Source organism: Macrobrachium nipponense, chromosome 33, assembly GCF_015104395.2.
Source record: "Macrobrachium nipponense isolate FS-2020 chromosome 33, ASM1510439v2, whole genome shotgun sequence".
In the NCBI taxonomy this organism is placed as follows: Eukaryota; Metazoa; Arthropoda; class Malacostraca; order Decapoda; family Palaemonidae; genus Macrobrachium; species Macrobrachium nipponense.
The window spans coordinates 62,206,549-62,225,548 of NC_087219.1; the positions used below are offsets into that span (position 1 = coordinate 62,206,549).

A 19,000-nucleotide genomic window follows, 5' to 3' on the forward strand; every position below is an offset into this window, starting at 1 on the left:
CTGCGGTCTCTTCAGTGGAGACTAAAGGAGAGTTGGTCACAGGCGACGGATCCCCCCGCCCCCAGCTTTCCAGTGTCACTGACACCGGAGGTGAGGCAGGACCTAGCCTGGTGGCTGGACGACAGGAACCTCTTAAGAGGATGCCTCTGCGCACTTCCCCCCCGGACATGCGCTGTTCTCAGACGCATCGACCGAGGGATGGGGCGCACACCTGGAGGAGTTGCTGACTTCAGGAGTGTGGGACGAGAACGACAGCACCTTCACAATCAATGTACTGGAACTCAAGGCAGCGTTTCTCGCTCTCCAAGAGTTCCAGGACCGCTTGATGGACACTCAGTGGGTGTTATGTGCGACAACACCACGGTAGTGGCCTACGTCAACAAACAGGGGGCCTAGTGTCTCTCCCGTTGTACCAGTTGACTCGGCAGGTGCACGAGTGGGCCGAGGCACACTCAATAGAGCTGTCGGCACGCTACATTCCAGGGAAGAGAATGTAGTAGCAGACACGCTCAGCCGTCGGGATCAGGTGATAGGGACCGAGTGGTCTCTACACCAGGACGTGGCGGAAAGGCTCTTCGACCTGTGGGGGCGACCAGTCGTGGATCTGTTCGCCACCCGGCACAACAGAAAGCTTCAGGTTTTCTTCTCAGCCGTGCCGGACCTATGGGCAGCCTGCAGAGGACGCCTCTTCAACACCCGGTGGGACAACCTCTTCGCCTATGCCTTTCCCCCGTTCAGCCTGATTCGCAAGGTGATCAGTCGAGCACTGGTCACCCCGAATCTCAGGATGATCCTGGTGGCTCCCAAATGGCCACAGGCCATTTGGTATCCGGACCTGCTGGCTCTTCTCGCAGGAGAACCGAGAGATTCCCCTTGGCACAACCTTCTCGCCCAGCCACACGTCGAGCGGTACCACAAGCAGTCCAGTCCCTACGACTTCACGGCTGGCTGTTATCCACCATCTCTTGCGAACGAGAGGCTTTTCTCGTAGCGCAGCAACAAGGCAGAATGGCTGGAAACGTCCGTCAGTCCTCTGCAGCTGTGATACCAGGGGAGTGGGCCGTCTTCTGTGGTTGGTGTCGTAGACGGGGTCTATCTCCTCTCAGAGCCACCTTCTTAGCAGGTAGCGGATTTCCTCGTGTTTCTTCGCCGAGAGAAGCTCCTCTCAGTCCCCACAGTCAAAGGATACAGAGCCGCCCTGGCTCTCATCCTGAAACTGAGGGGGGTATTGGACATCTCGAACTCGTTCGAGATCTCCTTGCTTATGAGGGACTTCGAAAGGTCTTGCCCCACCCAGAGAACTCAGGCCCCCTGCGTGGGATGTGACTCTCGTCCTTAGGAGTTTGACTCGAACACCCTTCGAGCCACTCCGAGAGTCATCAGACAGGGATCTGACCCTCAAGACCCTCTTCTTGCTGGCCCTGGCATCGGTGGAAGAGAGTAGGGGAACTTCATGGTCTTTCTATGATGTACGACACTCCAGGGGATGGGGATCTGTGACGCTCGATTTCATCCCGAACTTCGTTGCGAAGACTCAGAAACCGTCGGTCCCTGACGACAGTTCGAGTCTTTCACGATTCCCTCCCTAATGGACTCACCGATAATGATGCGGATGAGATGCTGCTTTGTCCTGTGAGGGCGCTACGGCGCTATCTGAAGAAAACTCGACACCTCAGGCCTGAGTGTCGACGCCTCTTCGTTAGCACCGGGGTAACCAAGAAAGAAGTAATCCAAGAACACTCTTTCATTCTGGCTGCATGAGGTCATCAGGAGGGCGATGAGGCTGATGGTAGTGACGACATCCGTACGTCCCGTCCGAGAGCTCACGAAGTCAGAAGTATTGGCCCCTCTTTGGCGTTTTCGTAAGAACTTCTCCGTGGCGCAGGTCCTGAAGGCAGGTGTCCTGGTCTAACCAGACTACCTTCACCTCCTTCTACCTTCGGGATATTGCCCACAGGTCCTTGGATACCTTTTTCCTTGGGACCCGTGTGGCTGCTCAACAGTTGTGTAGCTAACCCAGACCCTCGCAGGCTGAAACAGCATCGAGTCCGGTGTGACTGTGTGGATGGATGTGTGAGTGAGTGAGTGACTGGGCTCCCTCTTCCCATCTTTTTCCTCCTCCTCTACCTGTGGGCAGAGGGCCACGGTCGTCACTACGCTGATGAGGAGAGATGCAGGTGAACTATATGAGAGCCCCATCCTATCCCTCCTTTCACTAGGGATAGGAGCAGAATATCCACCACTTCCTCCTACAAGGGGGGGAAGTGGATGCTACAAGAGACAAACCCATGACTTTATATTTGCTCCTGTACAGGAACAAGTTCTTACATTGCTGGTACGAAGAGATACGCTTGCCTCTCTCTTAGTACTCGGTCCAGAGGTCTGACCATTGATCCTGCGGTGCACACCCCGATCAATCGACAGAGGCTTGGATCCCTCCCTCGCTCTTACGACCAGGGAGACTTCCAAGGTGGGCGAACACCAGTCTGTTCACAAAAGACTCAGATTCCTCCCACCAAGAAGTGAGTCTTCCTATTGTAAAAGGACCGAAGGTTTGTATGCCGTGTCGGAACAAATGACAATTTGTCCAAAATTGCATTTTTCCTAACTATACAAACCTGAGGTCCTTTTACACATAGTCCACCCCCCTCATGCCACCCCCCTCACTCTGCAGTTTTTGCTTGGGCCAAAAGCAAAACAAAGTGATTTGTTTACCTCCCAGTCGCGCCAGCGCCTGTCGGACAAGGCATTAACTACCGAACCCCTTGTTCGAAAGCTTACGACCTATCCAGCTGCCGCTAGTACCTTCCTATTGTAAAAGGACCTCAGGTTTGTATAGTTAGGAAAAATGCAATTTTGGACAAATTGTCATTTTAGCATCATGGAACTTAGGTATATTTCGTAAATGGGTATCCAGTTCCCATTTCGAACCCATGCAGTCGATCTCCTGAGAGACCCATTTCGAACCCATGCAGTCGATCTCCTGAGAGACCTAACGAGAAAGACTGTTCCTAGTGGCCTTCGCAACATTGAAAAGAGTCAGTGAAATTATGCTGTGAATAGAAGAGTTGGATTTGCCCAAGGCAATGCAGTATGTTCTTTTTCCCTAGGGTTCTTGGCAAAGAATGAGACTCCGTCTAAACCAGGGCCTCACTCATTTACAATTAAAAGTTAAACCTAAATACTGTGCCCAAATGAGAGAGAAAGCACTCCCTGGCCTGCTAGGGCTCTCAAGCGTTATCTAAAAGGAACAAAGAGAATTTTGGGGACCTTGAACAACCCTTGGTGTTCAGTAAACAATCCCTGTTTTTTCTCAGGGACCTTATATCAGAATCACTCTCTTTAGTAGGATCATAGTTGTTTCCCTTATGCAAAATAAAAGGGTATGAAATAAGAGCAGTATCCACTTTGTTGGCATTCAAAAGAAACTTATCCCTGACTTCTATTTTACAATCGACCTTTTGGAGGTGTAAGTCGGTATTCACTACACATTATGTAGGGGGATGTAGAAACAGTTGATGACGATTGCAGTACCTTGGGTCCTTTTTATGTGGCTGGTGTGGTGTTGGGGGAGGAAACATTGGAAGCATATACAGTAATACCTTGAGATATGAGTATAATTCGCTCCTGGACCCAGCTTGTAGGTCAATTTGCTCGTATCTCAATTCAATTTTGCCCATATTAAATAACTGACAAAAATGTTAACCCGTTCCGGCCTTCTAAAAACACCCAAATCAACTATAATAACAATGGAAAAAAACATGTTTTTAATTGCTATACTGTATAGACATACATACTGTACACATACACACAAAATGATGTAATAAATGATAACTGTGATTTGAAATAAAATGTGGTTTTATCATGAGTTCTTACCATCAATACAGATAATAGCAGCCAACGGCGGTGTGTGCAGAGGAGGGGGAGAGAGTTGAATGGTACTACCTTATTTAATACTGTTCCTTTATATTTGTCCATAACTTAGACATGATTGTTATGCCTTTGGAAGCCTTTGTGCTCTTAATAGCATCCTTCTGTTTGAGGATTGTACATATCTTCAATGTACTCCTTTAGTAATCGCATGCCAACTCACTCACATAGACACCACGCTCATGTTTCTCAATAATTTCATGCTTCATCTCCATCATCATCATGCATTTTTTCTTCTCACTGCCAACCTTACCACTAGCATTCTTAGGACCCATCACTTATTACAAAGAATGTTCACAAATACAGTGAAAATCACGTAAATAACGCAAACACAACACAGGAGATGCTTGGGAGATGTGTAGAGAAGCCGACGACCACGTGAACTGAACAAGTGAAGCGGCATAGAGCGCTCTCAAGCGCTCGGCCATCTAGCGTTAGCATCTGTAAGCGTGCTCGTATCTCAATGCAAAATTCTGCTCGGAGGCTGGCTTGTATCTAGGAATGCTCGTATGTTGGAGCACTTGTATGTCGGGGTATTACTGTACCTTCCTATCATCTCTGCCTTGCATAGGGTTGTCGAGTTCTAAGGGAGTCCGGGAGAACTATGTGTATGGAGCACCGTCCAGTCTTTTTAGTAGTTGGGTAATGGTCCTTTAATAATTCATTTGGGGGGATTGATGACTGTTTTTTATTATGGTTGTATTGTCTGGTACTGCACCATGGGCAAGGGTATCTTGTATCCTTTGCTAGCTACAAGAATCGATCCATAGCTACAAAGGCACCCACTAAAATAGTAGGTGCATCAAGGCCATATACTGCCTTGCCTATACACAATAGGATGAGTGCCAACCAGAGGCAGTATTTACCTGTGCAGCTCTCTTATCAGGTAACAGTACAACAAACATTGTACCAATGTTAGCAAATTTTTCTATTCTCAAAATCATTACAGTTAATAGTGTTTTGGAGTAGATACTATGTCCATATATCCCACCTCCTAGCAATGTGGGAGTCAGCTATGTAATTACAGGGAAAGTTACTGATATAAAAATGATATTTTTATAATAAAAGAAGGTTTTATATATACTTCTTAACCAGTATATATACCACATGATCAGAGCCCTCCCTCCCTCCCCTCTTAGGGACATAAGGCCATAAACAAATTGAAGCTCTTTGCTAAGTTGTACCTCTTTCCCCCAAAAGTGAGCAGCAGCAAGTCATCCCCCCCCCCAAAAAAAAAAACATTGTAGCGCAACCTGCAAATTTCAAAATTTTAACTGCCAAACAAGTGTAAGTAATAGATAGCTATGTAATTACTGGGTAAGTATATATAAAACCTTTCATTATAAAAAATATCCTATTTTTAAGATAATGAACAAAATTGATGATACCCAACTCAAAATGTAAATGAATAGCAAGATATAGATGCATATCTTATGCATGGGCAGTGAATTTTTCTTTACAGTATGTTACTTTGTGAATTTCTCCAAATGTATCTTATTTATTGCCATTCAGGTAGAGGAGTTCCTGCAAGGTGAAGTTGATCCAGTTTTGAAGAAATATGATGGGCAGTTAGAGGGAACTGTCTCACTGACCATATAAATTCTTAGACGAATTGAGGTAAGCGAGAAGGTTGATGAATGAGGTAAATTATAGAAAATGGGTGATGATTTATTGGATGTGTGCTGTTATTTTGGCAAACAATGCCACATTGGTTATGGTATTTTGTTTCAGATTTGAAATGTATCGGGCAGTGAGATCAGAAGACATGTAAATTCTGAAGGTTATTTCTGTAATACAATATCAAAATAAGCAAGACAACTTTCCTAGATAGGGAATTGTGGCTCATATTTTATGAAAGTCAAAAGTTGCAAGCTCAAATATTATTTTAAAGGAATCTCATGTGGTATAATGGCTATTTTTTTTGTGTTAGTACAAAGCAAAGGTTCACAGCATTCTTTCACTCTCGGATATTAAAGTAACCAATTCCAATTTCAATTATTTATGAGTCTGGTCAGTTGTTGCTGAAACTTTCCTTGTAAAAGTCTTATTTCTCCCTCACTTTGTTGGTAGGTCTTACATTTGTATAAGTGTATCGAATTTCATAGATACTAGAACATTAGTAAATAATTATTGTTTTAAATCATCTCAGATCATGTTCACTCTGATAATTATAATTCTATTTCATCAGAGCTAAAACTTCAGCATAGAAAAGCAGTCAAGAGGAAATTATTGAAAATTAAGTTTGGATCCCTCCCTCTAAGAAAGGGTTTATATTAATTTGTTTTAACCCTCACAGTCCAGGCTAATACAAGCTAATACTTACTCCTATGAACGGGCTAAATTTAGGATGGCCATAAGAGAAAAGCTTCAGAAAAAGGAAGATATGCATTTGCTCATGGTATTAAGAATAAAAATCTAAAAACATTTCTGTACCTTCCACAGGAAGTTGAAAGTAAGTATATCCCCGCTGCAGGCCTGTTTTCCCTAAGACAGTCGTAAAAAAATGCTAATTTTACCGTTATAAATTTTCTTTAGAATATTTTCTTAATTTATTTTGTCAAATTATATTTACAGCTCAGACAATATCATAACAGATAAGAAAGAACTAAAACCAAGAACAAATTCTGAGTATATTCATTGTAAAATATTTACGATGCATCCTTGGATAGGAAGTTGTGACAACATTCCCCATTACCATCTCAAGCAAGACTGAATCTCTCTCAGCTCGCGCTGACTCTTGTACTGCGATCTGAAGAGTTGCATATATGTAGTTATAAGTGGAACTAGGAACATTTTTCCCACAATTCGTTGAAACTGTATGGTGCCAAATCCAGAACATATATGTATGCTACCCAGACTTTACCACAGAGCTATATGTAAACATATAATGTATGTTACCCATCCACAAGGGGTTAATGATGAGATTGCAAAAAGGGATTTTTCTCATCAAAGTTATTGGTTTGTGTCAGATCTTTGCTTCTTTTTCATATTGTAAGCATGTTGTGATGATCTGCAATTTAGGGAGCTGTATTCATGAAAATGGCATTTTAAAAAATCTACAATCTTTCTTTATTCAGAGGAATAATTAATATTTGTATTGCATTCACTTTTCACAGTTGTTTATGGATTCAAATGTTTTTGTGGCTGAACTTTACACTAATATATATATATTTTAGCAGCTTCGCCTTTAGCATTTCCTATTAAATTTTCCGTTCCTTTTGAAGTAAAAATTATATCTCCAAAATGAAAAAGAAATGATGGTATACAGGCAGTCCATGGGTCACGAAGGGGGTTCCTTTCTTGAGACGCGTTGTAACCCGAAGATCGTCGTAAGCCAGAACATCATAAAAAATACTAAGAAAACCTTACTTTTAATGCTTTGGGTGCATTCAAAACTATGTACTAAACTGCATTCTTATTGCATTTTGCATCAAAAAAAGCTTCAAATATTGATTATTTTGCATTTTTTGTGTGATATTTCTTCTGCCAGATGAGCATTGTAGGCGTTGTAACCCTGGAAATAATTTCTGATGAATATAATTTAAAAGCGCCTTAACCTCGGAACGTCGTAAGCCGAACCCGTCGTAACCGGGGGACTGCCTGTACTTATTTTTATATCGAATAGCAGTCTGATTTCTAATCTCTTCTGTCATGTACTAACTTACTGGCTGCGGTACACTTGAAGTATTGACTGAAAAGCCCTTGTGGGGGTTACCACTTACAGGATGTTTTGTGTGGCACACTGTGGCCCACCAACTTTTCTATGCAGCATCCTTTTTGTCCCATGTACTTTGCATTCTTACCTATTGCTTTTCCTTTGTCCCTCTTCTCCAGTGGTACTTAACTGTCCAGCTTCTTTTAACTTGAACTTTGAGCAAATCCTATAAATTTCTAAATGTGAATCAGTGGGTTTGTTATACTTAGTAATTTATCATAAGTGAATTTAAATACTGGATACTGGTAATCTGTAAAGCACTGAGTCCTCCCTTCACTACTTAACCTGTTAAGCATCACTTAGGATAGACTCCACCACTCCTGTATCGTAAGATTTTCTCACTTGCAGAGCGTTCATTTGGTGTAAACTAATTTTTGTTTTTTGTGTTCTTTTTTACATTGATATTGTCTATATGTAAATATATTAGGATATTAATGTAGAATGTGAAAGGAAGAGAGTTTTTTTTATTACAAGCATGAGACATAAGAAGGAAAAAATTATTCTTTTGTATTGTATGTCATTCCCTGAAACAGAGCCAGTAAGAGCAAAGAATGGTTTCATTTCATTTATATTTGTATTATACCATTTTTGTGCACATTATATTTTAGGCAAACTTTCTTTATATATATTCATCTAGGAGCTGGTTAGCAAATCTTTGTTTCTGCTACAATGTACTCCAAGTGACTTCCTGTTCAATAAATTTCACACCTTTGGGTGAACAAAATGTAAAGGGACTTCTCTCCATATCGGCTACTGCCTAGTCACTTGGCAATGCAATGCTTGAATCTAATTCTTGGTTTTCTTCAGAATCAGATAAATGTTCTTCAGTCTTATATGTTAGAGACTTGAGCTGCTACTCTGTCTCGTAGTCATCTGAGTAGTGATAATATCTCTTCAGGCAAAAGATTTTCCTTTCACTTCAGAATGCTCAGTATGGGGGATAAAAGGGATCAAAACAAAAATAAATCAATCGTGTGCCAATGAATACCTGAAGCACACTGAGAAACAAGATGTAGATGTCCTCTGTCAGACTGTCTTTTCATTACAAAGAAATTGCACTTTACCCATAATGTAGCCCTTAGTGATACCAAATGATGTTCCTACAATTTGTGTAAGAGTAAAGTACATTTGTGACCTTGATCAGTGCTGCACCACCCTTAAAATAGGGAGAATGTTACTGCGTCAAAGGCGGTGTGATATGATGGTTGGGCAACCAAGATATGCCATTGTTGATTCCTAACAGGTTAAGCAAATTTCCCATTCTTTTTTGTGAAACCTACAAAATAGATATTCCTATGAATACAGTAATATGGTTTGTGCAAATGTCCAAACTCATTCCTTTGGGACTGTGACTAATGATTCTGAGCAAGTTTTAGGGCTTCAGTACCCCTGGTGTTTTGGTAAAAATATTTTGAATATTAATAATGACTAGTAATTACATACATCTGATTCATTACATAATGTTTCTCATATTCTTTATTATTGTAGAGATGTTCGCCTGAAAACAAAGTCAGTTGCCTGAAGGGAAAATTACACAAGAATTGGAAATTTGTTCATGATTTTGTTAATTTTTTTTTGCTATTAAAGCTGCCTACTTACAGTTTTTATTGCATAAACAATAGTTACTCTGTTATTTAAGAACAGATTTATAAGTTAGGAATCAGCATTTGTTGTCCTTGGGCAAACTGGCAGCTTTTTGTTTCCATAGAACTACATACAATGTTGTGCTTTGTACAGGAAACAAGTTAATTCAGTTGATATAGTAGTTTATTATTTTGTATGCAATGCTACCTCAAGATTAGAAAAACCATGATATAAGTATGTGCAGGCAGTCCCCATGTTAGGACGGGGGTTCCGTTCTTGAGACACGTTGTAACCTGAAAATCGTCGTAAGCCGGAACATCGTAAAAAATCCTAAGAAAACCTTACTATTAATGCTTTGGGTGCATTCAAAACTATGTAAACTGCATTCTTATTGCATATTTCATCCAAAAAACCTTCAAATATTGATTATTTTGCATTTTTGGCATAATTTTTCTTCTGCCAGATCAGCATTGTAGGCGTCGTAACCCTGGAACATGCATTGTAATCCTGGAAATAATTTCTGATAAATATAATTGAAAAGCACCTTAACCTCGGAACGTCGTAAGCCGAGCCCGTCGTAACCCGGGTACTGCCTGTACTTGAATTTCAAGATGTAAATAAGCTTGACATTGTAAAGACATTAAGGAACATTCAGGATTCAAGTCAAGATTTTATCCAAATTTTCCTCTGAAATGTGCCAGTTCAGTAATTAAAACTTTCCTCTGTGGGTCTGTAAAATGTGTTTTTTTAATTTGAATTATCAGGAATATTGACAAATATTGTGTAAGAGTGCAATAGAAAGTCTATATGTACTATATAACATTGACAGATATTGGGTAAAAATTGACAAATATTGTGTAAGTGTGCAATAGAAAGTCTATATGTACTATAACTTGACAGATATTGGATAAGAGTGCAATAGTAAGTCTGTACTAACTATATCTTAATTGAGTTCTGATAAATAATGTAGAGACAGCTAAATTTATTTTAAGATAATGCACTATTATAGTGTTGATCTAAAATCTTCTTTAGTTTGTACATTAGAATCTTAGGTGAAGAGTGGTATGCTATCATGCCATGGTAGTTTAGTCACTTTAATCTAAACTGGCAAGTGTTAAGTCATGCATGGGATGCAAGCTTGTGAAATTCTGCTCAAGAATAACAGACTATACGTATTGGCATATATGAACTTGACCGTGAGAGTCATTGCATTACGTCATGCCAGCAATATAGGGTGAACAGTCCAAGGAAATGTGTTCTTAGGATGTTAGCGTTATTGTGGTCTGGTTAAACAAACTTAATAATAATGCTCTTTCAAGATTATTACTTATGCTCAAAAGAAAATATGTAAGTACATAGTTATATACCATAGCTTACTATTTTTGTATGCCCTCAATTTATAGTATTATTGCTCTGACCCTTATTTCATAAGAAAAGTGTGCATTCTTTTGTGAAACAGCCACCTGTCTTAGAATACTTATCTTCTTAACCAAACAGATTATGTTCCTTCCATGTAAAACTTCAGTGAGTTATATTGTACTTATAACTTTTGCTATTGACTCTGACGATGCATTTTGATGTAAATATTCTCCTTAACATGTGCTTTAATGAATAATGGATAAAAAAGGGAAGAAAAGTGAGATCAGTTTAATGAATGAAAGAGTATAAAAGGATGATAGAAAAGCAAAGCATAGTTATATAGAGAAAGTTCGAGGGCAAAATGAAAGAATATATTTATCACAAAATTTGACAATAAGTGTGAGGGTTGTTGATTGTGAGAGAAAGAGTGAAGATGACAAAATAAAGCCATGTAGTGTGTATACATACAGCACCTGGGAAATAGAGAAGAGATTGCTTGCAAATAGCCATGGTTTCATAGTGTTATCTGCCATGAAGAGACCTGAGTTTTCCATCAAAAAACTATATTGCTGGACATTAGATGTATGGAAGTTCCCTTTTGAAGTAACAGGAAGGCATGCAAAAAGAATATTTGTCATTAGCGGGGAAAAGGTTCTATGTACAGTTTTCTAGGAATAGTATAACATATATGTAGTAAACTATATACACTGGGCAATTTTAGAGTTTAGTTTTAAGTGTCACAAAAGTGATGAGTCATCTTAAGCATGTAGTCATGTTTTGTTTATATGTACTCGGGAATTTTAGATGGTCCTCTGCTCAATGATATCAATGATCAGTAGTATTTTAAGTGAAAATTTTTTATATAAATCTAAATGTTACATGGTTCTCATCCATGGTTGCATAATGAAGTGCAATATGAGTGGTTTTTGAAGGTCCTAATAACAGTTTTTGCCTTTGCTGAAAGAGACACGTACAGGCAGTTCCCAGTTATCGGCGATCCGTTTTTATGGGGCTTGTCTTTTACCATGCTAAAATGTGCCAATTTCTGGTGAAACAGAGGCACCATTAACAGGTTATCAGCGCCAACGAGCACTGAAAATCGCTGATTTTCGCTTATCATCAAGTCAGAATGGAACCCCACCGATAACTAGGGACTGCCTGTACTGGAAAATTAAATTTCACTCAGTCAATTTGTTGGTACTACTGTATTTAATTATTGTTAAAAATATGATCTTAGATGATTTGGTGCTTATGAAAATTTTTGAACATTTTTGTTGACCTAATATTTTGATTATGTGTAGAAATAAAAATTTTTGTCTTTCAAATGGAATGTATTTTTTTATGGTTTCATGCTTCTAAATGAACTCATTTTACATAGATTATCAGACATTGAATAGTCTTAGATTGAGCACTAGGATATTTATTTCATTTGGTTAAAATGGCTGTCTGTTGTCAAAGAAAAGTGTAACAAATTGGGGTATTCATTCTCTTTGGTTTTGTTAAATTTAACTCCAGATGTTTGTGCATTAAAAGCAGTGCCAGTTAGGCTGGTGAACCCAGTACAGTAACATTATATCCTAGTGCAAGGAATCCTGAAGCTTGCATCATTAATATAAGGTACATGTATCATGTATTTATGGGTCCCGTTAATTAGTAAACTCCAACCTGTCCAGACAGCCCATATGTTACAAGATAAACAATAACAGTTTTATTAATTGGTTTTCCATGTAGTTTTACTATCTTAACATTTCTGGATGGATCACCATGTACATAAACCATATAGAACCAGAGCCTGAAGAAAAAAGAAATCATGTTCATATACATAAAAAGATTTTTTGGTGGTATTATCATTTTTATGAGTTAATACTGTATTTTCTCAAGAAAAAAGATGTCACTGGGTTTTACAGGTTTTTTACAGATTTCAAGTCATTAATTAAAAGGAATTTAAAAGTTATTAAGTTATGAAGTCTGTTGGACATTCAATTGGGTTGTCATTCCATTCTATTCAGGTGAGGACCTTTTCATATTAAGTTTGTATTGATTGCAACTGAAGTCCTTACTCTTGACCTTAATTTTTATGATGCCATAGAAATCAAACAATTAATAGAAAAGTATTGAATGAAGTGAATTTATCAGGCATTATTGTTATGTGCTCGTAAAAGGTTCGGTGTCCTTAGCCATATCACAGGCCTGACTCTGGTGCAGGGTTCAAGAAGAAAGTTTTGAAATGGTAGTTACACATCTCCGGTGTCGTAAGGTATCCTCGCTCCATTTGATTGCAAATTATCTTTGTCATACTCTCAATGTCATATTTATGTGCAAATTTAGCAAATATCTGACACAAAGTTTTTATGAAAAAGGTACCAAAAGTTGGGTGTCGTAGTGTTCGTATACCATCTGTAGAAGCATAAATAAACAGCATATCTTTTGGGGCATCAGTTGTGTTTTTATTATTGCTGGACTTTACTTCTGGAGCTCTACCCTCTTCGTCTGTATGTCCCATTGCCTTTGAATCTGTATGTCCGATTGCCTTTGAATCTGTATCGGAATGTAAGATAAGTTTTAGATCACAAATCTTATTGATTAATGATACTTGTGAAATGAAATTGTTTGCAGCATGGCAACCAAACCAGGTCAGTAATGGGCTTTCCAGTGGTGGTGCAGAATTGACAGCTTTAGACATTTCTTGACCTTTTTCATGAGTCACAAGATTATTTACCTCTGTTTGAATTTTTAAAACCTGTTTAAATGGCCCTAGTTCCACAGACGTGGCCGAAGATAAGAGTAATAGGATTAATTGCTACTTTTCATAATGGTGTTTCTTTAATTTTATGTGCACCATTAATTTTATTAGTAACATGGAGCCAGTTTGGAATTTTTATTGTATTGAATTATATAAAAATGTAATTGATGCTTGATCTCATAATTTGCATTGTGTGGATAATTAATCTGAAAAATTTCCTTTACCCAAAACTGACCAGGTATGCTTGTTAGGCTATACAAACATTGTTTATAAAGCTGTGAAATACTTTTTGGCAGGATTATATTCTATTAAAGGAAATTCAGGCACACTTCTGATTTTCATACATTCAACTTCCCTGTCAGATATATACTTAGCTATAGACTCCGTCGTCCCCGATAGAAATTCGAATTTCGCGGCACACGCTACAGGTAGGTAGGTCAGGTGATCTACCGGCCTGCTGCTGGGTGGCAGGAATAGGAACTATTACCTTCTAAGGACAGATTTTTCTCTATCGTTTGGACTGTAAACATACGTTTACGGTTCCTCCTGATTTGATTTTCGTGTTTCATCGCCATCGATCTTCTGGGCTGTCTTTTGCAGGGAAGTACTGGGTCTTTGGTTCGGCATACGCTTTTATTAACTTTTTAATGAATTTCGCTTCGAAATTTCGAAGAAAATACTAAGTGAAACTACCGAAATCATCGGTAGACACTCACATAGTTTGCCATAAAGAGAATTATTAATATTTATTCATTATTACATGTAATAAAGGTTACAACTTTATTAAGGAAATATTAAACTCTAATTTCCTACTTTAGGAAGTCAGGAAAGCATATAACTAGATACGCTTACTTTATAAGCTTTAATAGCGTTTGTGCTAACGAGCAGTTAGAGTATTAGCAGTACTAGTAGTTGTTGCATCCTCATCACTTCTCACTCCTCAGAAACTACAATTTATATATGCAAATTGAAGATAAATGGATAGCTCAAATGCAAGCTTTTAAAAGGTAAGAAGTGAATATAGTGTTCCCCCATTGCAATGGAGGGTGCGTCTGATCGGCTCTGTCTCGCTCCCAGGTCTAGACCTCTTCCAAGCTCACAAGCCCAGAGGAGAAGGAATGTCGACAACCGCAGGGGGGTTTCAGAGAATCCCCACCGATCAGGCGGTCCCCTCGGCAGGTTTCTGTAGAACGTCCCAGACTGCCAAGTTCGCCAGTTGGAAAGGCGTCCTAATGTAATGTGTTCCCCTTATTATTATCGTGTTGACGGATAAGGAGAAGAAAGTTTCAACGGCGTAGATTCAATGAAGATGCAAGATAATCTCGTCGTAGATATCGGAACCTCAGAGAGATATCTTTCGATAACAGTTGCGGTAGAGGCATTGCCCTATCCTGTTTTCGTCCCCGTACAAATAGACGGAGGCTCTATCCCATGGGGTTTGAAAGAGTTATTTCAACAAATTCTCATCGGTACATTTATATGAAAATATATCTATTCTGAGAAGAACGAATTAGATATTAAAGAATATATGTTGATCGAATGAATTATGGATCTCGGTTAATGATTAAACATACATATATAATTTTTAAGCTTCTAGCTCCTCGGACATGAAGCGCCTGAAACGCCTGAAACAAGGCTCGAGGCGCCTGAACGAGCCTGGAACGAGGCGCAAAGCGTCTGAAGAGCCTGAAATGAGGCGCAAAGCACCTGAAGAGGCTGAAATGAGGCGCAAAGAGCCTGAAATGAGGCTCAAAGCGCCTAAAGAGCCTGAAATGAGGCTCAAAGCGCCTAAAGAGCCTGAATCGAGGCGCAAAGTGCCTGAAGAGCCTGAAGAGAGGCGAAAAAGCGTCGGAGGCTCCTCAAAGGAGTTGCAAATCGCCTGAAGCGCCTGAAAACAGGCTCGGAGTGCCTGAAGCCTGAAACGAGGCGAAAAGCGCCTGGAGCGCTTGAAGCGCCTGAAACAAGGCTAAAAGCGCCTGAGGCGCCTGAAATGAGGTGCAAAGCGCCTGGAGCGCCTGAAACGATGCGCAAGGCTTCTGAAGCGCCTCAGATGAGGCGCAAAGCGCCTGAAAAGTCAAGCGCCTGAAACGAGGAGCAAAGCGCCTGAGATGAGGCACTAAGCGCCTGAAGCTATAAACCAGGATCTTCATCGTATATGGAGTTAGATCCTGATTCTGCGTAAGGTGAAAGACATTCGAGGATTTCTCCTGATAAGGACGGGAGTTGTTGCACAGGCGGCCGTCGCCCTTCTCAGGATAGTCTTAATGCAAGTAATGGCAAGAGCAAGATCGGTTTTTTTTTTTTTTTCCTGGCGGGGACTCAAGATGTCGCACAGGCGGCCTTAGCCCTTGTCAGGTTAGAATCGGTACTGCTAAAAGCCCTTCACCTTACGGAAGGAGGGCGCTCTCCTCCGGTTGCTCATTCTTCTCCCAACTTGATGGACAGGAAATGGAAGATAGATCGGAATTGGAAGCCAATAAGGGAGCAGGTCTCTCAGTTTATAAGACCTAGCGACCTTTTTTATTGAAAAAAAATTAGTTCATTACTAATAAGACGATATTAAAATCTTCCTCCTTCTAAAATAATGCAACCAACCATTTACAGAAAGAGTGGCAATCGTTTGCAAATTGAACAAGGTTTGTACGAGCTCTCATTCATTGATTAGAGGCTCTTCCAGATAATAGAGGCGTAGAATACGGCCTTATCTCCAAGAGAATAAAAATTTGAGGGATTCTCTTCGATCCGAGAGTTTTTCATTGCGATCTCTTTCGACTAATGCTAATTCGTGTTTATTGACAAAAGAACGGAGAGGGCAAAATTTCCATTCTCTCTCCGCATCGGAGAGGAAAGAATGTAGAAGGAAGACTTGCTGCATACGACTGCTGAATGACAAGTCATATACGCATACCATAGTTGCCTTTGTGGTTCGCTACGAAATTATCTATATCCTTACAGGATTTTCCTGGTAAGGACTTCGCTTAAAAAGTTTGTTACGACAATACCTACTCAGCTTCGGTATTTAACAAAGGTTGTTTGGCTTAAATTGGCATTATTGAGAGCTTCCTTAGGCTTGGGAATAATTTTATTATATTCCTTCATTAAATGAAGTAACTGAGGCAACTCCACGATTGAATTGCAGCCAGGCAGCGAGCGAGACGGCCGGGCTGTCATTGTAAGCGTAAGCCAATACAGTACCATCCAGGTCTCGGTCATTAGCAGTCGGTTGCATCTCTCTCTCCAACGGGATCGAATGGTTAACCGTATATTCCCCCTACAATCATGGACATAGTCTCGAATGGAGGGGATATGTTTAAGCTAACATAAATAAAATATTGTCTGCCTTTTGCTAAGAAGCTTTCAATAAGAAAGATATTATAACCTTTCAATGCTGTTTACCGTAGGGAACATTATTAAAGGATTCTAACACAGCAGAACATTATATTATATAATGCTCTCATGCTTACGAAAGCATGGCTTATTAGAATACATGCTTAGTGAGAAGATGGATGTAGTAGAGAATGCACTTTAAGACTACGGTATGGTCAAGTCTTTCGAGAAACGCACACAACCTTTTTAGAATCAGATATTGCTCAAGAGAAGATGGATGAGTGGAATGGGAAACATTCTCTTCGTGCAGAAATGGTTTCCCTGAATAGAATATACTGCGTATATAAGAGTTTTTTCCTACTAAGAACGGAATTAAAATGTGAAGGATGTCGGGTACCATAAAGGCACAGATGTTCTGGCACATAACATAAAGAGTATTAGAAGAAAGCGCCGGTCTGAAGCGCCAACCTGGCGCAATGCGCCAGAAGCGCCAGCCTGGCGCAATGAGCCAAGAGCACCATCCAAGATATTTTCTCGTTTTAGCCTCTCAGACAGCACGCTCGGTAACGGCAAGATTCGTTCCTGATTTCGTTACCCATTTAATCACTTAGGCCAATTCCACGACTCTCTCATATCACAAAGAGCATTGAGAATCTCTTGTTTCGCATCCTGTTCGCGTTAACAAAGAGAACCTATTTGGAAAAAGAGGTTTGATGCAAGATTTTGCATGTCCGTGAGAACCTTCTCGATCAACGATAATAACTGTTTTCATATGTCTAACATTTATTGCAAAGAGTTGTGAGAACCTACGGAAAGTCTTCTTCATAGATCTCTTAGCAAGGTAGAAGACGAACAGGCTTCCTGTAGACTGCTTCCTTTTCCTTGAACCAAGAGAAGTAGCAATATACACCATCTTTATTTTATAGAAAGGGGAATAAACTTTAGTTTTTTTTTTTTTTCCCTAATATAAATGCTTTACAGAATTTAAGATAAAGGGCGTCAAAGAAAGAGAGGATAATACTTTATGCCTCATTTTGGCCTTAGAGGTTGGATTCACAGAGGTCACGTTCTTCTCACAGCATGTTTTGGAAGTCTTTTCCCAGACAGTCTGAATATTCTATAAGCATCTATTACAAATGGACCTCAACAACCTCTCCACTCTGAGTCAGTCTTCGTGCAGACTGACCAGAAGTGGACATGAATGAGAGGATATTTAAAGGTGAATGACAATAGTCATAGCCAGGACATAGAATTGCTGCAGATCGTGTTTGATGGAAGAGGAAACTGTCCTCTTCCGATACCTCTGTGAACCACATATAGGTTTTTTCTTCCTTTTCAGAGGGAAGAATCAACTTTATATATATCTGCTATCAAAGAGCACAGTAAAGGCTATACTCTGTCTATACAAGGAGAATTAGAGATAGCAGAGGATTAAGATCTTCGGGATCTGATACGATACCTCAATACGACAAGAGTAGGATATCATGTACTTCGAATGGGATCTTTTGTGGCTTCAGATTCCGTGTTCCGACAAGATGGAACTGCTCCTCATCAAACTTCTTTGAGAAATTTTATGAGGGAATTCTTTGTTTTCTCTTGCCCCTTAACTACCAAGAAGACAGGTGAATTTTTTGTGCATTGGAATCTCGCATCAGATTTAATGGAGACTCGGCAATGGGTTCTTGCCAGCATAGTATGTCTGGCAAGAGAACTAAAACCCTCTATTCCTGACTCAACGATTTCAGATAGAAGTTTCGTTGCCCAGGCAGGGTACTTACGTTTTCACCTACATAAGAAGAGATGGTTTAAACGTTTTTGCCTACAAAGTCTTTGGGATGCGATGAGGGTTCGAAATGCTTCCCAGAAGGTATTCAGAGAGATACAGTAAAGAGCTAGAAATCAGGAGTCCTCCCAATTTCAGCTCGGAGTCTCCTTCGACTTCCAAGCCCCTTCCCTTCCTTCGGACAAGGATAGGGAAGATTCTGCAACGAGGAACTTCATCAGCAAGTAAGAAGAGATCTCGTTAGCAACGGAAGGATTCAAGAAGGATCCTCCTCGGAGGAAGACTCTTATCTCTCGTACTGTTAGATGTCCTATCGTCTAATGGATGTAGTTACTACAATCACCTTCCCTTGCCTGAGAGGCCAGAACCATTGTGGAGTTTCAGGACTTTCGGACAATGTAGCGCCAACCAGGCGCCAAATGCCAAAACAGGCGTAAAAAACGCCAGAGGCAGACAGTTTCAAGGGACACTGTCATTGTCTGATGAAGAGAAAGAGGGGACCTCCAACCTAGCGCAGATGCGCTGGAGGCGAACAAGTCAGACAGATAAGAGTGTCTGA

At 40.2% G+C, this 19,000-nt stretch overlaps 2 protein-coding genes across 6 annotated transcripts in view; one reads left to right on the forward strand and one right to left on the reverse strand.

The window, feature by feature from the left end:
• The window catches only part of LOC135203232 (adenylosuccinate lyase-like), a 109,612-nt gene that overhangs the window by 71,600 nt on the left and 19,012 nt on the right, over positions 1-19,000 (forward strand). Inside the window, exon 9 of one of the 2 annotated variants that reach the window (XM_064233006.1) lies at positions 5,443-5,547. In XM_064233006.1, coding sequence (XP_064089076.1) covers positions 5,443-5,529 — 87 coding nt within the window. In that variant the 3' untranslated portion in view covers positions 5,530-5,547. Of the gene's footprint in view, positions 1-5,442; positions 11,919-19,000 lie in introns of those variants that run through there. The other variant, XM_064233005.1, reaches the window with a different exon arrangement.
• LOC135203231 (ankyrin-1-like) overlaps positions 11,899-19,000 on the reverse strand; it is a 91,530-nt gene continuing 84,428 nt past the window's right edge. For 2 of the 4 annotated variants that reach the window (XM_064232999.1, XM_064233001.1), the window contains one exon: positions 11,899-13,126. In XM_064232999.1, the coding sequence (XP_064089069.1) occupies positions 12,771-13,126 (356 nt within the window). In that variant the 3' untranslated portion in view covers positions 11,899-12,770. The remainder of the gene's footprint in view (positions 13,127-19,000) is intronic. The other 2 variants (XM_064233000.1, XM_064233003.1) reach the window with 2 other exon arrangements.